Below are 20,652 nucleotides of genomic sequence, written 5' to 3'. Positions count from 1 at the left end.
CACGGGAGCTCATCTGTCTTTTACTGAGCATGTGGGTGTGGGAACTCATCGGGCATTGCGGTCCAGCTCTCAGTCAATTTGATGTACCGAGCATCGGCCAGGTTTCTTCCCCCGCTTCTAAAAATGTACACTGATGCAATAGTCGAGCTGGCAGCCGAAATTCAAAGTCATTAGATGAGGTCCTGAACTAATTAGGAGCTGCCAGTCTTTGAGCAGAGAGAGACAGCGGCAGGATGCAGCTCGACAGGTTCACACAGACTGAGCACATCTGAGAGGGTTAACTGATATATGTTTAATCTGTATTTTTCACTAGTTTCATATTCATTTGTCAAACTTAAAAGATATCTAATTTCAAATCCGTTAATAATTCCCCACAGCACTGTTGTTGGACTCCTAACTTCATGCAGCTGTTGTCTAAATATGTTCAATGTATAATATCCAACAAACAGGAAGTGTAACGTGATGTTGCCACCTTCTGGCAGTGGCAGAACTATCCCATATATGATTTCCACAATAATTTATAAGGGCCTGAATAGCTGGCTCTCTGTCAAATAAAAAACTGCAGGATCGGCGCAATTAGGTTTATATCCAAACACTGTGGGGATTTGTCGAGGAGGTGTGCTGCCTGTGGAGAGGTGATGGTGCATGGAGGTTATAGGTTCTGTTTATCTCCGTCTGCAGCGGGGTGTGTTTACCAAACTCCATGAGATCAGCAACATCCCATCACCCTGACAAGAACCAGCCGGAGTTTGTCAGTTAGTGTGCCGGTGCTTATTATGGCTGTCAGCAGGCGGTGTGTGTTTGGTGTGTGTGCGTGTGTTTGTGTGCAGTGCTGGGCGCTAGGGGGTTAAAAATCAGCCCTGAGCCTCATAGCTAAAACTCACATCCATCAAGACGCATCAAGAGCACCTTGTTACAGCACTTAACTCCAACAGATGACAGCTGACTCTGGGCGACTTGGGGCTAATGGCAAGATTAAGTCAATTACAGCCTGGCAGGGGGACCTTGGAAATATTTGAGACATTCCCTGGAACACTGGGACAATAGGCACCCACACAGCCACTGTCATTCCGAGGCACCTAGTGTCATTATGTCAAACTAATTCCAACAAAATGTGCCGGGCTCCGTCTCTACAGTATAAATCTTGATAAAATACACAATGATAACCGTGGAACGCGCTGCAAGAGGAGGCACTTACTGCCCCCCCCCCCCCCCATGTGCAGTGTGTGCAGCTTTTTCACGAGCATCCGGCGTCTGAGCTCCGCGATATTGTTGCTGACTTGGTTCCCAACTTTAGATCAAACTGAGCAGAAGGAAGATTCATTCAGCTCAGCAGAAAAAGTGGAAACACAAAGGGGTTGAGGAGGATATAAAACACACCACACAAAGAGAGAAATTAGAAGCCGCTATAAAAAAAACCACACACTACATCACAAGATTCACAAGCTCAGATTTAATGGAAACACTCGCAGTTGGTGTCATCATTCTTATTGTGTAGAGTTAAACGGTTTCAGGGCTATTTGTGTTTCCTGCTTCAGACGAGGGAGGATCACAAGCGACAAGGGAAGAATGATGAAGCATTTCACTAATTAATAACTAATTGTACAATAAAAGCCGTCTTAAATTAATTAGTTTGCACATTAAATTACAAATCTATAAACAACGAGACTTCATTTATTAAGGCATTTCATTATTTGGTGTTTGAATGGTCTAAAAACAGGCGATTGTACATAGGAGGTTAAAAAGAGTTTACAAGAACAACATGACATCACACCGAGTTCATAAATAAATTATGGAATTTTAAAATGTTTGTGGCCGACTTTTGTAAAATTAATATGCGCAGGGGCAGAAGGTCACGCTCGGCACAGTTTGGACTTCTGTTTTGTAATAATCACGTCTGAAATCTCATAATCAATCCTCTTGCTGGTGCCATAACAATGTGCAGATGTCACAGGGTGGCTCCAACCAGGTGAAGTCTCATTCCTCTTTCCCTTTGGCTCGGTATAAATGAGTTCAGCCCGCAGGGTGGGCATCCATTTTAAGTGCCTCTCAGTTTTAAAACTCATCAGGAGAAGGAAGGCCTGCGGGGTGCCTGCCAGCAATCCGATTAAATGATGTAACCTTTGGCCTGCAGGCGACCACGCCTCCGCGGGAAGCCAAGAGATTTGGGGTTTTTAATAACGTATGAAAGTCTGAAGTCAAAGACACAGTTTGCAGTTACGGATGAATGGATAAATGTGTGCCGGTGTCCTTAACTGCCGCCGTATCAGTCAGGTTAGTTAGAATCTAATGAAGGCAGTTGTGACTGGGCCCCGGTGCCCCCTACAATTGCTTTTGCGCCATCAGAGGCTTTCGGCCGCGGCATTACACATCGTACTTCATTAAAATCTCTCGGTAACACGGCGCCCTTACAAGAGTGCAACAACATCAGGCAGTTAATTGCTCCCACAGACAGAATCCTTGATTTCTGTAGCAGCTCAGAGTGATTCGCTCGGTGCAGCACTTCTTCACGAGCTGGTGGAGAAGCTGGAAACATGTTGTTAAAGTTCTGCGACAACAATGAACTACAAGTTAACCAGAATTGATTTTTGTCATGCAGACACTGAATGCAGCAATTCAGATTATTCCAAAAATAATATGTTAATGATAGAGTCCACAGCGCATTAATTATTACATTGTTATCAACTTTATCCGAGGGACATAACCATGCAATTGCTAAATAAACACAGGGAAAAAAAACTAATCCTTTTATGGACAAGTTGACGTTTTAAATAAAAGGTAGTGTTTTGGATTGATCCCATTTTAAGGCCATATTTTTTACTTTGACGCATCAGACAGAAAGGTGAACAGAGCACATAATTAAAGTGTTGCAGTTGTTCTTCTGTCAATCAGGCAAAACCAAGATAACAAATTAAAAATAAAAGTATATATATATATATATATATTTTACATCTCAAGCCCCTTGAAATAATACTTCTTCGTTATTCCCTTTGCAATCTAAAATCTACATTTAGCAACTGATCATCACCTTATGATCTTTTATTTACTCAACTGTGACAGACTTTATTAAATCATCTCCTGTTTTTGTGTTACAGCATAATAAAAGATATATATGACCCTGTGGATTTCTGAATATCTTTGATTTCAGGTTTCAGGCTTGGCTCAGGTTGTAGAGCGGGTTGTCCACTAACCTTATTCGATCCCCTGGCATTCAAAAGTGTCCTTGGCAAAACACTGAACCACAAATTGGCCCCGGCGGCTGTGCCTGCAGTGTGTAGATGCTGTTGGATAGCAGAATATATGAATGTGGGTGAAGGGGCAAATGTGGGTTGTGCTGTGCACTCTGAGAATTCTACAAAGGAAAGTGCGTCTGAGGTTTGAAATGGAACGACAGGTGAATAATGTTCATCAGTCACATCAGCACCACAAAGACACACACACACACACACACGCAGACACAGACACACGCACGCACACACACACACACACACACACACACACACATACACACACACACACACACACACACACACACACACACACACACACACACACACCTCCCTTTTCAATTATCCTTTGATTTAATCTATTTATTTCCTCTTTGTTTTCAGTCGAGCACTTTGTGATGAACTTATTTGTAGTGTGCATCTTAGTGCAGTGTGATTGCTGGGGCCATATGTTATCGTCTTAACACACAGGTCCACGTGCACCTGGGGAATATGTGAGAGCAAATAACGAATATGATTCAAGTCGACTGGTTGCGGCTCCTTGTTTGTTCTGCTGTTGTCCCCAGAGACACGTGGAAGCTGAGGAAGATGGATGTGGCTGCCAGGCCGGCGGTGGACGGTGTTTCCTATGCAGTGAGCAATCTGCTTACATAGGGGAGGACATCAGAGAAGCTGCTGCCCCGGCATTCCAGCTTCAATCATCAGAAGAATTGATCCTGACAGATACGTAATGAACTAAAATAGCCTTGATGAGATCAGTGAGGCCGGGGTTGCATTGTCTCCGGGGGAATAAGCCCCAACACAAATAGATCTGTTAACTCCGGGCGATTGTTAGAATGGAGTCATTTTGGCAGCTGATACAAACAGTGGAGTGAAGCTAGAGAAGACGAGTATGAGCAACACTGTTGTGACAATGTGAAGAACAAACAGTGATGATCACAATGATGAGAGGATTAATATTCATGAAGCTTTGCATTATGGAAGTTATCATTTGTAATAGACGGATATTTAATCCCAAAAATAAACTATTATATATATGTTTGTCTGGATGGATGGATGTATAGATGAACGGCCCAGCATCAGCCATAACTACAAAATGCAAAAATCAAAAATAATAATCTCTAAAGTCTCCCCCAGCTTCCTTTTCAGGAAGCTGGAGTGCATGTTTTTTCCAATTGATGAAGTTGTTTTATAAATTTTCACCTGTTCTTCTATTAGCATGTGTTTTCTGTATTTGCAGTAAGTAGGTCATAAAGAGGTAAATGAGACCATTCCATAACCGGTTAAAAAATATGTTTGACATTGTGAGAAAGGGCTTTTTTTTGACAGGGAACTAATATCGATGTGTGTGTGGAATTTGATGTGGTTTGATTGACGGGCTAATCAAGCCGGAGGTAAACACTCATCACCGGTTGATTAAACACAGACAGAAACAGTTCCGTAGTGGAAATAAATATCACACAAACAAACAGAGGAAATAAACATTGTTGTTGACGTTAATAAAGACTCTGCAAACAGAGAAACAATACAGCAGCTGTTCAGATTGGGGCCTCAGATTTGAACACACAGATTGCTCATCCCGCTGCACCTCATTATCCGTGTTCAGGTTGACTTGATGATGTCACTTCTCAGAGCTCAAGGCGCCAAACGTGATGTATATCTCTGTTAACACGGTTACTATATCAGCAGTGTCACCGACAGCGGGGAAATAAGGCTTCCAGTGTTTGACATGTCGGTGCCTGTGTGTGCGTGTGTGTGTGTCTGTGTGTGTGTGTGTGTGTGTGTGAGACAAGGCAGGACGATGAGTCGGGAGGAAACTGAAAGTCAGCCGTGCTGTGAACAGCAGGCGACGCAGGATCATTTTCGCTTATGGATGCATCCCAATGTAAATACACTTTTGTTCTTGACTTCCACGCAGCCGGTGTCTCTGAACTGCTGAGAGAAGCACATTTATCTGTCACCACCAAGTGAAACACACTGAGTCTGTGGCCATAAAGAAGAAGTGAAGGAGCTCCTGAACAAACAGCTTTGAATATGTTCCTGTCAGCATTTTAGCAGCCGGGAACTTTAAACGAGTGAGCAAAGTAAAACAATCTATAGTTATTACGATAAACACTGAACTGATCTGATGTTTCTTAACCCCCCCGTCTGCACCACATCTATCTTTGCCCGACAATACATCACCTGCAGACCAGGAGGGGGGGGGGGGACTGGGAACTCCACTTCCTCTACGGCCCGACGTTTCCATCTCCTCCGAAGGATTGGTCATTTACAATAAATTGGACACAAATGTGATATGACAGAATATCATCAAATTTCCCCTCGCCCCCTAAAATCAGCCTGACGGTTCGGGTATGATTCAATTCCCTCACTGCCATTGCTGCTGTCAGAAAGTTCTATTCATCTTCTTTTTCATTTTCTCTTGTAACTAGGAGCTGTCAGGGCCGAGGGGCTTTGCCATGCCCTGCCTCTGCTTGGCTATATTTATAATTGCACTCTGTCAACACTGTCCGGTGCAGCTCCACTGCACTGGTTTGTTGTGGCAGCGTCTGTGCACTGATTTCAACACATGCCAGCTGGGAGAAGGTCTGTATGGCACTAATGTGCAGCTATAGGTAGGTGCGGACACAAAGGTTGCACCCACGGGCTCGTGCACGGAATGAAAATCGACTGAAAGGGATCAGAGGGGAAGTCAAATTCCTCCAAGCGGCACAAAGCTCAATGTTTAGATTCACTGACATGCCAGCATCGGCATGTGTGTACATCTAATATACACAAAGGGTGGGTGGGGTAGATCAAACACAAGGGGCAGCTGGGTTTTATGGCCGCATATGATCTTACACGACTTCATCTCCCCTTTAAACACAAATCTTTTCTTGTTCTCACTGATTCATATTCTGTGATGTTTGAACAAACGTGTGGCTGTTTCCCTTTGTGCCAAAAATCAGGCTGACTTTGAATACAATTGAGTCAAGTTGACCCGCCCTGCTGTGCCGCACAATGCCTGCGTGGGTGTCCTCTCTACCCGCACATGGTTCTCCTGATGAGTGGCGCGGAGAGCGACCGGCTCATGACCAGGCTTGTCAGGAAGTCAACCCCCCCCCATCTGACACCTGGAGCACCCCGAGTGTGTGATGAGAGCTGCATCTCATGAAGCAGGACAGTGTCGTTGTGCATGACTCTGGTGAATAGACGTTTTTCAATCATGCTTGTAAAGCTGGATACTGGGATTCTTTTGCAGAGTAAAAGGTGAGGAGAGGATGTGCTGTTATTTCCAGTGTTCAGGGGCGGATCCAGGATCGGGGGCCATGGACACTGACTCCTTTTGTTTTAAAACTTTTTGGACATATGCAATGTGTTTGAACAAAGAACAAGTTTCAAATTAGATCCGCTTAGAACTGTAAAGCTAGGAAATGAGGAATTGTGCATGGATGTTGGACACCCTCTGTGTGAATTGTGGTCCCTATATGTCCCCTAAAAATCCTAGATCCGCCCCTGCCAGTGTTTTTCCTCTCCATCAGCTCAAAGTATCTTTGCAGTATTTCACATACAATAAAACACTTACAGTGATTTCACTCCTTTAATTGGACATTGTCAAACAATCCAAAGCATATAACTGTCTCAGCATAAGTGTCTCATGAAAAGAAACATATTTTATCAGGGAGAAATGAAGGAGAGAGTATGGAAGCGTGTGTGTTTCTCCACTGAGATGATGGGTGTGTTGTACAGTATCCTCCCACCTCAGTGGCACAAACCACAAGAGGGAGACAAAGCCTTTCTCCAGACAGACTGTCACTCAAGACTCCCTCATGCGTCTGCACTTGTGGTTCCCTTATGGTCAATAATAGTGTGGAGTGAACGAGCAGCTCGGATTAGAGGAATGCAAAAGTAGAAACCTGCAAAAAGAGATATTATAAAACACTTTCTGATCCATTCCAAGTCTCTCAGGCTGCAAGTGGCACCTCACACCCAAACATCACCTTCTCCATATATATATATTTTTTCCCTTTATCATTTGAGCCGACGAGGTCCAGCCCACGCGGAGTCGTCTCGTGTGCCCAGAATGACAGAGGCCACGTCCATTCGGAGCCTGACAAACGAATTCCTGCGGAGACGTGAGCCAATGGGCTGCGGGGAGGGCGTAACTCTCCGTTACTCCAACAAAGCAGGAGAGTGAAGTTTGAGTTATCAGTGTTCAGCTGCTGTGTGGGGAGAATGGTGCACCTCGGCGCGCACGGACGCGTGATATCACCCAACTCTCCGCTGATTTCTTTGCAACTTTAAACCGCGGTGCGCAGTTTGGCACGGCGCGTCTATGCGCAAAGTTCCACGCGTGTCCTCTGCGGCTCCACACACCACAAATGGCTCGGATTACCCCCCCGCATCTGCACGCGTCTGGCACCGCTCTGCTCGTGCTCGCCGTGGTCCTGACAGGTGACACGGTCGCGCAGGTTTTTGACAGCTACGGATTATCCTACGCCCTCAGATCCGAGTTGACGGAGGACACCATACTGGTCGCCAACAATGGGATCCGCGTGCCTTTCGGGAGATCAGTGTTCGTGGATCCCATCAACGATCTGGTGATCCAAGTTCAGCCCGGAGACAGATGCAGCATCACGGTGCTGGACAATGACCCGCTGTCCCAGAGGCCCGGGCACCTCTCCCCGAAAAAGTTTCCCTGCGAATTTGGCCCCAACGATGTGAAGTATTCCCACTTCGGCTCCAGGAGTCCCCCGAGGGACAGAGTGACACTACAGCTCAGGTATGACACCGAGACTGACACCATCATCATCCCTTTCATGATGGAGGTGGAGGTCGTCTTCACACAGCTGGAGGTACTCACCAAAAACATGCCACTCACTGTGGAGAGGCTGCTGGGCACCAGTAACCCCATTGACAGACGAATCTTAGAGTTCACGTATGACAGAAGTGCACAACAATGTAAAATAGCCTCCCTCTCCAGTGGCAGTGTGATGCCCCGCTATGGGAAACTTGTGGACGAGGACAGACTCGGAGCAATGGTGGACTGTGATGAATTTATTAAAATGAACATCCGCTATCAGCACACTTTTGCTTTGAAGTCGCCAAACAGAGATTATATTCCCATGCTCGTGGAGTTGCAGGATAAGGAGGGCAATTTGCTCAAGCAGGAATTCTTCCAAATTTTAGTCCGGATTAGAGAGGGAGAGGAGAACACGGCCCCTAAACCCAGCTTTGTGGCCATGATGATGATGGAAGTGGACCAGTTTGTAATGACGGCTATAACCACGGACATGCTGGCGGCTGAGGATGTTGAGTCTAGAGAAGATGAATTAATTTTCAACATCACCTCCCCGCTGTCCTTTGAGGAGGGCTACATAGTGAGCACGGATGATAGGAATTTACCAATCACCTCTTTTTACCAGGGGGACCTCAAAGACTTGAAAATCGCCTACAAACCCCCCGCTGTGGATTCAGACACTGAGCGGATTTTCCAGATTGAGTTTGAGGTGGTGGACACGGAGGGGGCCGTGTCAGACCCCTTCGCTTTCATGATCGTTGTTAAGCCCATGAACACGCTGGCCCCCGTGGTGACCAGGAACGCCGGCCAGTTACTGTATGAGGGTCAGTCCAGGCCTCTGTCCAGCTCGCACAATCTGGAAGTCAGCGACGAGGACAACTTAGACAAAGTCCAGATCACCGTCATCGATGGGCTGAGGCACGGAGAATTAACTGTTCTGGGCTCCAGGAGGAAATTCTTCACCCCGACTGACCTGGACGCCGGAGTAGTGATTTATCAACACGACGGCAGTGACACGTACAGCGATAACATCATCTTCAGAATGACAGACGGCACACACGAGGTGGAGTTCCTGTTTCCCATCACTGTGGTGCCGACCGATGACGAGCCGCCCATCATCAACGCCAACACTGGTTTGGTTTTGTTCAAGAACCAAATGATGCCGGTGTCCTCGCTCACGCTCAGTGCGGCGGACATCGACTCGGAGGATTCTACGATCAGATTCATCACCGAGCCGCCCTTCTCCAGGATCGGGCAGGTGCTGCTGCGCCAGGCCGAGGCCCCCGAGGACCCGTCCACCTGGAAGTTTAACACAGAGGATGAAATGTACGAGAAAGTAGTGAGCGAGTGGCTGCAGCAGGATATCATCGATGGTAAATTGTTTTACAAGCACGTCGGGCCCCACAGCACCAGCACGGTGATGGATCAGTTTGTGTTCAGGGTTCAGGACGACAACGACCCGCCGAACCAATCAGGTGAGAGCTCGTTCATTATCAAAATCCTCCCCGTGGACGACCTCCCACCCGAGCTGTACCCTGGCACCACCCTGCAGATGACCGTGCACGAGTATCAGCTCACTCACTTCCGGAGAAAGTTCCTCCGTTACTCTGACCTGGACTCGGAGGACCGGGACCTGAAGTACGTGGTCATCCAGCCGCCGACGGACACCGACGAGAACCACCCCGTGGTCCTGGGGACTCTGGTGTTAACTGAAAGTCCAAACACTGTGGTCACAACTTTCACTCAGGCGCAAATCAACCACCACAAAATAGCTTTCAAACCACCTGACCTTGAGCTCGGAATCACCACTCATGTTCTGCAGTTCAGGTACGCCGTGGAGGATGTTTCTGGAAATAGCGTCGAGGGAGTTTTCACCATATTTTTACAGCCCGTGGACAACACGCCGCCTCAGATCACCAACTCTGGCTTCACTGTGCTCGAACGCGGCACACACATCATCACGAGCGCTGAGCTGGACACCTCGGACACGGACACCGACAGCCGTCAGATCATATTCACCGTCACACAGCCACCGCTGCACGGCCAAATCCAATTCACATTCACCGACATGACAAAAGGAAACACTTTCAACCTGGAGGATATTGGAAATGGCAGAATCACGTACATCCATAACGGGGATGAATCAACCGTTGATTTGATCCAAATAGATGTGAGTGATGGCGTCCACATTGTCCCAATTAGTATCAAAATCAGCGTGAAGCCGATTGATGATGAGATTCCGACTCTCAGTCTCCCGGCCGGCACGATCGGCTCCTACATAGACGTGCTGGAAAACGGAGCCACGGAAATCACCAGTAATGTCATTCAGGGAAGAGACGAGGACACGGATGACCTTCGTTTGACCTTCATTGTTGAGGACCCGCCGTTCTTCGGTGAAATCCTGGTGAGAGGCGTCCCGTCTCGCACCTTCACCCAGGCTGATATCATCAACGGCCACGTGGTCTATGCTCACACCAGCGGGGAGATAGGCTTCACCACAAAGGAGGACTTTTTCAACCTCACTCTGACGGACATGTCTGACGAGTGGACCGTCGGAGGAAACAAGATCACAGGCGTCCGAGTGCATGTCACTATTCTTCCCCTGGACAGCCAGGCCCCGGAGCTCTTCGTGGGGCCACAGTTCACCGTAGTCGAGGGGGAGAAGAACGTCATTCAGATTCTCCACATAAGCGCTGAGGATGTCGACACCCCCAACGACGACCTCCTTTGTACGATCATTGTTCAGCCGACTTCAGGGTACGTGGAAAACATCTCCCCGGCCCCCGGCTCAGAGAAATCCAGGTCTGGGACGGCCATTAGTGCTTTCACCATCAAGGACATCAGACGCAATCACATTTATTATGTTCAAAGCATTCACAAAGGAGTGGAGCCGGTCGAGGACAGGTTTACATTCAGATGCTCTGATGGCATCAATTTCTCTGAAAGGCACTTTTTCCCGATCTCTATTATCCCCTCCAATGATGAAAAGCCTGAGATTTACATGAGAGAGTTTGTCGTCATGGAGGGCATGAACATAGTCATCGACACTCCCATTCTGAACGGCGCCGATGCAGATCTCCCCGCTGATCAGCTCACATTTATTATCAACAAACCCCCGAAGCACGGATTTATTCTCAATCAGCTCACCACGGGCACCGTGCCCGTCTTCAACTTCACCTTGGATCAGATCAGGGAGGCCTCCAGCGTCGTGTACGAGCACGACGACTCAGAAACCACGGAGGACAGCTTCGATATCGTTCTCATGGACGGAAAGTTCAGCGTTGAGAAAACCGTAATAGTTATGATCATCCCCGTGGACGACGAAACCCCGAGGATGGCGATCAACGACGGGCTTGAAATTGAAATAGGGGACGTGAAAGTCATAGACAGCAATGTTTTAAAAGCCACAGATCTGGACTCTGAGGACAGCACGCTAACTTATATTATTCGCTATGGGCCCGGTCAGGGGTATTTGCAGTGGACGACTCCCTCGGGGGTGTTGCAGAATATCACAGTCGGAATGAACTTCACACAGAACGAAGTGGATCTGGGTTTGATCGTGTACATCCACAATGGGCAGGAGGGGATTCGGGACCTCATCAAATTCGACGTGACAGACGGCATCAACCCTTTGATCGACAGATACTTCTATGTGACGGTGGGCGGCATCGACATGGTTTTCCCAGACGTGGTCAGTAAAGGTGTTTCCCTCAAAGAGGGCGGCAGGGTCACTCTGACGACAGACCTCCTCAGTACAAGTGACCTCAACAGCCCAGATGAACACTTGGTTTTCACCATCACCAGAGCTCCAATAAGAGGCCACCTGGAGTGCACGGACACGCCCGGGATGCCCATCTCGTCCTTCACGCAGCTGCAGCTGGCCGGCAACAAAGTCTACTACCTGCACACCTCTGACGACGAGGTGAAAATGGACAGCTTTGAATTTGAAGTGACCGACGGCTACAACCCCGTGTTCCGCACCTTCCGCGTCTCCATCACCGACGTGGACAACAAAAAGCCGGTGGTGACGGTGCACGGCCTGGTGGTGACCGAGGGCGAGAACAAGCTCATCACTCCTTTCGAGCTAACGGTGGAGGACAGAGACACCATTGACCGCCTCTTGAAGTTCACAGTCACTCAGATCCCAGTTCATGGTCGCCTGCTCTTCAACAACACCCGGCCTGTCAGCTCCTTCACAAAGCAGGACCTGAATGAGAACATGATCAGCTACAAGCACGACGGCACGGAGAGCGCCGAGGACAGCTTCTCCTTCACCGTCACCGATGGCACTCACACAGACTTCTTTGTGTTCCCCGACACCGTGTTCGAGACCCGAAGGCCCCAAGTCATGAAGATTAGCATTGTCCCGGTGGATAACGGGGTGCCACAGATTGTGGTGAACAGGGGCGCCCCAACGCTGCGGGTCCTGGAGTCAGGTCATCTGGGGTTTGTGATCACCAGCAAGACCCTGAAAGCAGAGGACAGAGACAGTGTTCAGAACTCCGTGACCTTTAGGATAACCGTCGCCCCTCAACACGGGTACATGATCAACCTCGGGAAAGGAAATGTCACAATCACCACGTTCACGCAAGGTGAGATAACTACATTTCAAGCTGCTTGTGTTATTCTGGGACATAGTTAATACTTAATACTCACACTGCTAGACACACTCCCCTCTGCTGCCATCAGACACATAGGTTTTAGTTTTCACTCAGGAGAATCTATCAACAGAGATGAAATGTGTGCCACTTTAAAAAAAAAGAACTTTGTGTGACTCGAACATTAGGAGAGAAATATTCTAAACTGAAGACAATTACAGAGATGATGAAATGTGAATGTGTTTAAAGGGAGGGAGACATGGTGTTCTGGCTCAAAGCAACTATCCAAACAGACACCAGGGGTGCACAGTCGATATCCTCTGCTTTTTATTTACTGAGTCACAGTGAGACGCTCTCCCCCCAAGAGGCCTGTTCAATATTTCAAGAGTCTTCACCAGAGTAAACAGATGGTAAATAAAGACACTATCTCCTGGGCATTTGAAAATTGTGGCAATGCAGGTTTATCCATCGTCTCTTTGAAGGCAAAAGTTTTACCATCAAATATTGAAGATGGAACGGGCTGTAAACTTCACAATCTTCCTGATCCGGGGCCGTAAAGAACCTCATCCGGCAACAAACACAAACAGTGTGATGGAGCCTCGAGAGTCAAGCTGTTCTTTATGTTCGGTGTCATTCAGGAGTCAAGTAGATCTACAGCCCTTGTTACCAGCAGCAGTTTGTCTTGTCCTGTCGCCACAACACTCTGCAGTTTGCTCACTTCATCACACGGCCTCTCTCTGGTCCTCGTGAGTTACTTCCTACTTGTCCAAACGGATTTTTATGTCGGATTTCATGCGTGTGTGTCTCTTTTTCAGCTGAAATTGACGAGATGAACATCTGCTACGTTCTGAGGGACGGCGACAATCCGACTAACGACAACTTCTACTTCTCCATCGAGGACAATGGTGAGTTATTTCTAATCAAACATACCAGAAGTTATCCTCCCCCGCACCACATTAGTTTTTTTTTGCATTGAGTCCTTGTCATGTTGAGCTTTGAGGCTGAGATATTGGATTTTGTTTCACCGTCTCGAGTTTATTTATAGACACCAGGATTTCTCTGAGAGGAGCAAGCAGAAGGTTGCTTGTGCCTAAATTAGCAGGAGTACAAAGCGAAGGGTGGTGTGTGCACAGATGAGAGATTTTCATGAAACCGTAAATTCGAACAGTTTCATATTTCAGCTTGAGTAAATGAGGAAAAGGGCATAAAACGAACGAGGATTCAAGTGGAATGCACTATTTATAGATAACGTTTGTTTCTGTCATGCTCAGTTGGTCTTTATTCAACCAAGGGCTCTGCAAAAAAAATGTGAATGTCACAGCTTCCGTGCTTATTAACCTTTGTATCCGAGCATTCATATCAGTCTCACTGTGCATTACATCTTAGTCTTACAGCGCCCCCATCCAAGACCCCCCACTGCTTTTTTCTCCTGCGAGGGCATCCGGGGTGGGGGAAGTAATGATTCATTTAGCAAGTAAGTAATTAGTAGAACAATTAGCGAAGCCCTTCCTGATAGTGTATATATGTAATCAGCGATTAGCCGAAGCAGCGTGCCCGACGGTGTGTCCTTTCTGCTCCCCTTCAGTGGTGATGAGCGAGCACAATGGACCTCTCTAATGGGGGCCCTCTTTGTCCCACAAGCACCTCCGTGGGGCCCCGTAAGCATTTTTCTCATTTCTCAACTTGGGACTAATCTGCGGCTCCGGTTTGAGTAATGGGTGGACGTCTTTGCCAGCAGGGGGATGGGGGGGAGCTAATGAGTGATGAGTAAAGTGCAGGGGACTTCTCCTTATCGGGAAGCGGAGGCGAGTCCTCTAACCTGAGCTGCCGGCGAGTGGCGAGCCCATGCAAAGCTCCTTTGTGGTCGAAATGAGGTTCAGTCAGTCCCTTCATTACCGTCTGAATCAGGTCATTTGTCATGGATAACTGAGGGTGTGTCTCTCCCTGTCACTTTCCTCCTCTGTCTAGCGAGCTTGATGCTTGGTGACATACTCAGAGCCTATAATGGTTGTTTTTCTTCCACAACTCGCTATCAGATTTAAAAATAATTCACATTTCTTCAGCTACTTCTAGGCCAGAGGATCGTGTCTCAGTCTGTCCTCTATAGACGCTCGATGCTCTCACAAAAAAAACCTAACTTTGCAGCAGTCAGAGGGATTATGAGTCTATAAAGAACATTATTTGAAATTGGATTTGTGCTTTATTGTGGCACCTTGACAAAATGATGAGGAGTTCTCTTTGGATGACCGCTCCGTGAGGATTCGACATGTATGGCTCTTCAGCTTCTGAGGCAGTCGGTGAACATTTTTTTAATAACATTTAAGCTGTACTAGTGGCGGCCCACAAATCCCCCAGACGGAGCCTCCAGCTCTTTGAACAGTTGTGTTGGGGAGGAGCTGAATGGTGCACACTGGCACACAGCTGCACTCTGTCATGTTCGGCGGTGGAAAAACATTCTCCTCCTCACTTCGAGTTCACTGGGAAATTTACCAACGGCTCTTGGCAGTTGTTTTTTTTCTGGGGTGAAAAGTTACTTTCCGTGTCGCAGCTGCTCAGTGGGATTTCAAGGGGTTTTGTGCGAGCAGCTGTGATGAGCTGTGAATGTGCTCTGAGGTTTTTAAGTGTACGTGTGCACTTGCTGCTGACTGCTGATCCGACAAGCTCAACTGAATTTGTGTGCAAATGTATGTACTTAGGTTTTTTTTATATAAATATTGCAAATAGACAAGATTGCAGCCATTGATGCAGCTGATGATGATGATTGAGCAGGAGAAGGGTGTGGATTTTGCCACTTTGTGTGTGTGTGTGTGTGGTGTGATGGTGTGTCTGTGTGTTTGTGTGTGCAAAATAACCCAACAATACATGAGCAGATTTTCACCTAACTTAGTGGGAATATTATTTGGGATGATATCTCAATTTTTTTTTTTTCATATTTTGGAACTTATTTGTCAAAGGTTAAAGGTCAAGATCAATCAATTCTAATAAAAAAAAAAAAATTATATTGATCAGAAAAAGATTCCCTGTCATATGGCATCATATAATAGTTTGTGTTATGAAGAAGTCACAAAGAAATCTGAAAATGAGGTCATGCATAGTTCATAAGACTATAAGATTTAACCTTATATATCCCAATAACGTTCATGATGAAATGGCATTACTCCAATATAGAAAAGTTCCCTGGTTGAGGTAGAGCGCACACAGGGACTGCATTTTAAAATTCAGACATATAATTTGTAGAATAACCCAAAATATTGATTCACTGACATGTTGCCAAAGTGAAGTTTCACATTTTTTTCTCTTCAGAAACCGAAATAACAAATTCCACAGTATTTTTCTCGATAAATTATTCAGGTCTTTTTTTTCCCGACCGGTGTCAAACAGGATCGGCTGATCCCGTGTCAGTCGACTGCACCACACAACTGACTGTTATAGGATTTCTGCAGGCTCCAACCTGCACTCATTACAGCCACGCCACTAAATTACTCTTGGCATGAAGGTGGATTCAATGGAAGCTGCGGCGCCGCTCCTCACACTCCATCCTCACACCTAAAGCAGGTTTGACATCTCACCACAGGTTGTTTCAGTTGTTAAAGCCGAGTCTCCCTGGCTGATGGATGGTCTCGGTACAGGAAACAGTCTTTGGCTCCACAAACCAGTTCGGAGCTCTTCTTGGCAGCGATGCATCTGCTGCTCGGGGGGGGAAGTCATTTAAACTGTAACTGGTGTATTCAGACGCCCAGATTGGAATCTGTGTCGGACCCGACCTACTTCTGTCCATTGTTTGGCACAGTTGTGACCATATGTGAATACTGGCTGCAATAATGACCTTTTCTAGCTAATTAAAATGCGATGATAAACTCTTAGTTAATTGTTTTGTCCGGCCGGATTAGATGTGCTCATGTAATTTAGATTTGAGGAGAAGTTGCTGTTTCCTCTGAATAAACATGGCTACAGAGAGGAGAAGACACCAGATGGGCTTATGGCCACAAATAACAACATGGCAATTAGACCACATCCCCAAACGCTTATCTTCTTTTTAATTAGTGCTGGCCACAGTGAAGGGATTTTTAAATGTTGGACCCAATCGCTGATGCTTCTGACCGATGATGAGGTGGAGCAGACATCAGGACAACACTGAAATCAAATCAAAATGTCCCAGCCCGTTGTTTGAGATCGTGAATAACTTTACAGGTTGTGGAGTTTTCACTGGTTTCCTTGTAATTGTCGCCTGTTTCTTTTTAATTCCAGGAAACTGCCGCCCTCGTGCCTTTTTCATCTGCATTTAAAGTCTTTTTTTGCCAAAACAGGAGATGACAGGGCTTATTTTCTCAGTGCCGCTTGTGTTTCTCGCCATTTGTCAAGCTTGTCAACGCTTTGAATGAGTAATCACAGAGGACGGAAATTACACACATTAATTTGTCCTGGGGAAACATCACACCTGGACAGTGAAATCACGCTCAGAGGTGTGTGTGTGTGTGAGTGAGTGTGTGTGTTAGTGTGTGTGTTAGTGTGTGTGTGGGCCAAATCCCCTTTAATTACTGAGAAAGTGTCTCGTATAGAACGTGACAGGAATGTGTGTGTGTGTGTCTGTGAGAGTGTTAGGGAGGGGGCTGTCGTTCTAAGTCAGGTAATTGTCATGTTTCAGCAGACTCCAGTTCCCCCCCCCCCCCACTCCCCTCGTCCCCCTTATAGGATTCGGGTGCATTCAGGTGAGCTTACCTGAGCACACACAAGTCTCGGCATTCCCAGGCGGTTGTTTGTGGAGCGGAGTCCCTGTCTGCCTCCAGCCAGCCAGTCAGTCAGCATGCAGGGACGCTCCCACTGACAGACACACACCACTGTGGCCTTTTTTGTTTTTCATTCCAGGCACTCACCGCCAGCTAATATTTGTTTCTTTCGCTTCCTTCGCCCGAAACAAGAAGTAAGGCACCGAAAGATTATAGATTGCTCAGTGTCACAGAAACGCAGAAAAAACGTCTAAAAGGGTCAAAATCCACAGCGAGTTCAAAAGGCTCCGCTCGGATTTCCCCTTTGGACGGGTGAGACTTGTTTGGTATGGAGAGTGCGTCGGGTATGTAAATGAATTCAGATTTGTGTTGGACCGGGTCCGCGGTGCACAACGCAGATCAAAGTCCTGACTGGAGGTTATGTTTCCAGCCCTCTCCGTTTATATATGTTTGTTGGTTGGTGAGGGAAAAGTGCTGAGCAGATATTGATGAAACTTGGTGGGAGGATGGGAACATGGGTCAAGAAGGAAGTCACCGATTCAGACAGAGCTTCAGGGCAGGTCCGGGAACAACAACTTTACTGTGTTTCTCATAGAATAACAAATCTATATATATATATATATATATATCGTGATGAAGTGAATTCAAATGTGATTTCACAAGGGGCAATTCTTTGTTTGTGAATTTGTTTATTTGTTAGTTGGTTGGGATTACACAAAATCCACCAGCAGATATCCATGAAACTTGGTAGAGGGACATATTATTTTTTTTTTCATGGATTTGCCCAAAGGGGGGGAAATTACTTTTATGTAACGTTCCTCAGCATCTGGTTATTGTCTGAGGCGTCTTTTCACACATTGTCCATAATTCTCCTGAGTGTTAATCTTGGATCTTAAAGACAAATTTAATGCGGTAAATCCAGATCCTTCAGATTTTAATATTTCTCCATGAGGGGGCTGTTGGGCCTTGGCAGGGGGGGGAGAGGCCTCACCTGAAACAGAGAGGAATGTCCCCCCCCTCTCCGGTTTCCAATGCCCGACTGCAGCTCCCACCTCAACACGCATGTTTTGTTTGTTATTTCTTTTTGTTTTCCTGTAACAAGATAAGTTCAGGTCACCACGAAGAACCTCGACCTCACACATCCTTTCAAACCCCCGCAGCTCCATCTGCCCTGTACATCGTGTACATCTTCCACGTTATCAGAGTGTAATCGCTCGTGACGCCGGGTGCATACTTGAATCCATCTCCCACGCCGCCCCTCTGTTCTAATCCCAGGTTGGATGGGATTATCTTTCTTCTTATACCCCGAGCACAACAGAAGTGAGAGAAGAACATGCGGCGACATGCAGTTGCGTGAGGTTAGTGGAGACACTGGGTGTGCTGTGATACCCGCATCACAGAGAGCGGCGACTCTGCACTTCCACTGTGTGTTCCTATCCTGTTATTAATGGGGAATTGTCTCTCGTACACTTTTCTTCTGAAGGGAGGTAACATTCCTCCGGCCTGTGGTATGAATCATCATATGCATGAAAATAGGCTGCAAGCTGCAGGCAAATTACACAGCCGGTCCAGTGGTTTGTGTTTTCAAGAGATTTGAGGGTGTTTTCGTTTTTCCCCCTCAGAGTCCGTCTGTGCTGCGGCTAATAAACGATCAGGTAGTCACTTTATTGTGATGGGAAAATGTTTGTTATGATGAAACGTCTGAGGAGTTGATTATAGAGCTATTCCTGGGTAACAGCTGCTTCTCCCCGGCCATGAAAAAGTGAATTACAAAGAGGATTTAGGCTAATCGTTTTAGATGGAGAGTGATTTACGCGGCTCACCCGTCCCTCGTGTGTCCTCAGTCGCCAACTTTGAGTTATAATCTTCTCGCGGGTCTGTAATGCAGTTACGCTTCGTATGTTTATTATCCGACATAACGAGCTGTGTCTGTAAATGTTTCCTCGTTTAATGTGCTTGTGCGAAACCCAGTGATTTGCCAAAGTAAAGACGGATCCGCTGAAGTGAGGAACCAAACAAGTGAAGAACCTGTGCTCATCTGTAGGAGGATGAAGCGTTTATTGAGGTTCAACAGGCTCGAACCGGTGTAATTCTTCTTCAGGGAAAACATTTGAAAAGACGTTATTACCGATTGGCTCGTGCTACAAGGCGAGTAAGCAAAAAAACAGGTTTCAATTAGGCAGGAAACTCGCCTGTGAAGGTTTCTCTATGTGTTTCCTTGGCTCGTGTTTGTTGGATCACTTTCAGCAGATGCTCCTTTTCCTTCATTGCAGCTTCTTTCTACTCTTGAATGCAGATTTCTGCCAAACAGTCAGAACTGAACACTGAACACATTTAGTGAGGAAAGCGTCCTCTGCTGAGTCAGATGTGTCGGCTGGGACTGAAAACAGGGTGATAGAGAGAGATAATGATTTCGGCAAGCGGCAGCATTTACAGTGCATCTTTAAAATGTTGAAAGTGATTGTATATCACATATAATTCGGGTGAAAGATTCTTCCACAGTAAGCTGCCCTCATTTTCTCTGAGGAGAACAGAAGGGAAACCCTCTTTAATGAGTCCTTTCCTCTGTTCAAATATGCTGCCAAAGTAAGTGCTCGGAGCCGGGGTTAATAAAGCTAAAGCAAATTCCCAAAAGCATTGGGAGCCCAGGCCCGGGCTTGTTCCCAGGATGATGATGATACGTGTCGTCATACCCGCCTTAGGATATCAGTGTAGCAGAACTGAGGTTGTTCAAGTGACGCCTCTCGAGAAAATCCCTCTTTTGTGGACGACGTGTGCAGGTTGAAGATATCAGTGCTGGAGACAGTCGGGACTCAGCTGCACAAAGCATGATGGAAACATGTTCCAAATAAATACAGCTTTTCTAGTAGGTCCAGGAGATATGTCCAAAGGTTATTTTGAATAATATCGATAAGTTTACAGACTGATTTCTGCTCCTGAGTGAAGGCTGTGGTTTTAAACTCTTCTATATGGACAGAGAATGACAAACACCAGTTATAGAAGCAAAACATTTCTGAAGTAGATCAATTTGTGTTATACATCTTCACTGTGCTTGCACAATGCGTATACATCGATTTATATGGGACATCTGTTAAATAGCTGTCAATAACAATTACGTCCCTAAATTTTTGCATTGACAAGTAACGTTTAGCAAAATGAAATGACGGAAGCAAAATTCAAAATCTCTCCCTCTGATGGGATCATTGCACTTGTGTCTCAATCGGCTTGATGGGATTTCATGTTAAGAAAATCTGACGTTCCCATAAAACAGCTGGAGCTCTGACAGTCAGTGCTGCTGTGACATCTCCTTCCCCCCCTCC

At 46.5% G+C, this 20,652-nt stretch overlaps 1 protein-coding gene across 1 annotated transcript in view; it reads left to right on the top strand.

The window, feature by feature from the left end:
• Positions 1–7,431: 7,431 nt before the first annotated feature.
• Positions 7,432–20,652, top strand: part of frem2b (FRAS1 related extracellular matrix 2b) — a 58,297-nt gene continuing 45,076 nt past the window's right edge. The window contains exons 1-2 of the mRNA XM_053422918.1: positions 7,432–12,599; positions 13,421–13,510. Coding sequence (XP_053278893.1) covers positions 7,589–12,599; positions 13,421–13,510 — 5,101 coding nt within the window. The 5' untranslated portion in view covers positions 7,432–7,588. The remainder of the gene's footprint in view (positions 12,600–13,420; positions 13,511–20,652) is intronic.

The sequence above is a fragment of the Pleuronectes platessa genome, chromosome 5, assembly GCF_947347685.1.
Source record: "Pleuronectes platessa chromosome 5, fPlePla1.1, whole genome shotgun sequence".
NCBI lineage: Eukaryota > Metazoa > Chordata > Actinopteri > Pleuronectiformes > Pleuronectidae > Pleuronectes > Pleuronectes platessa.
This window is presented reverse-complemented; position numbering and strand designations above follow the sequence as displayed.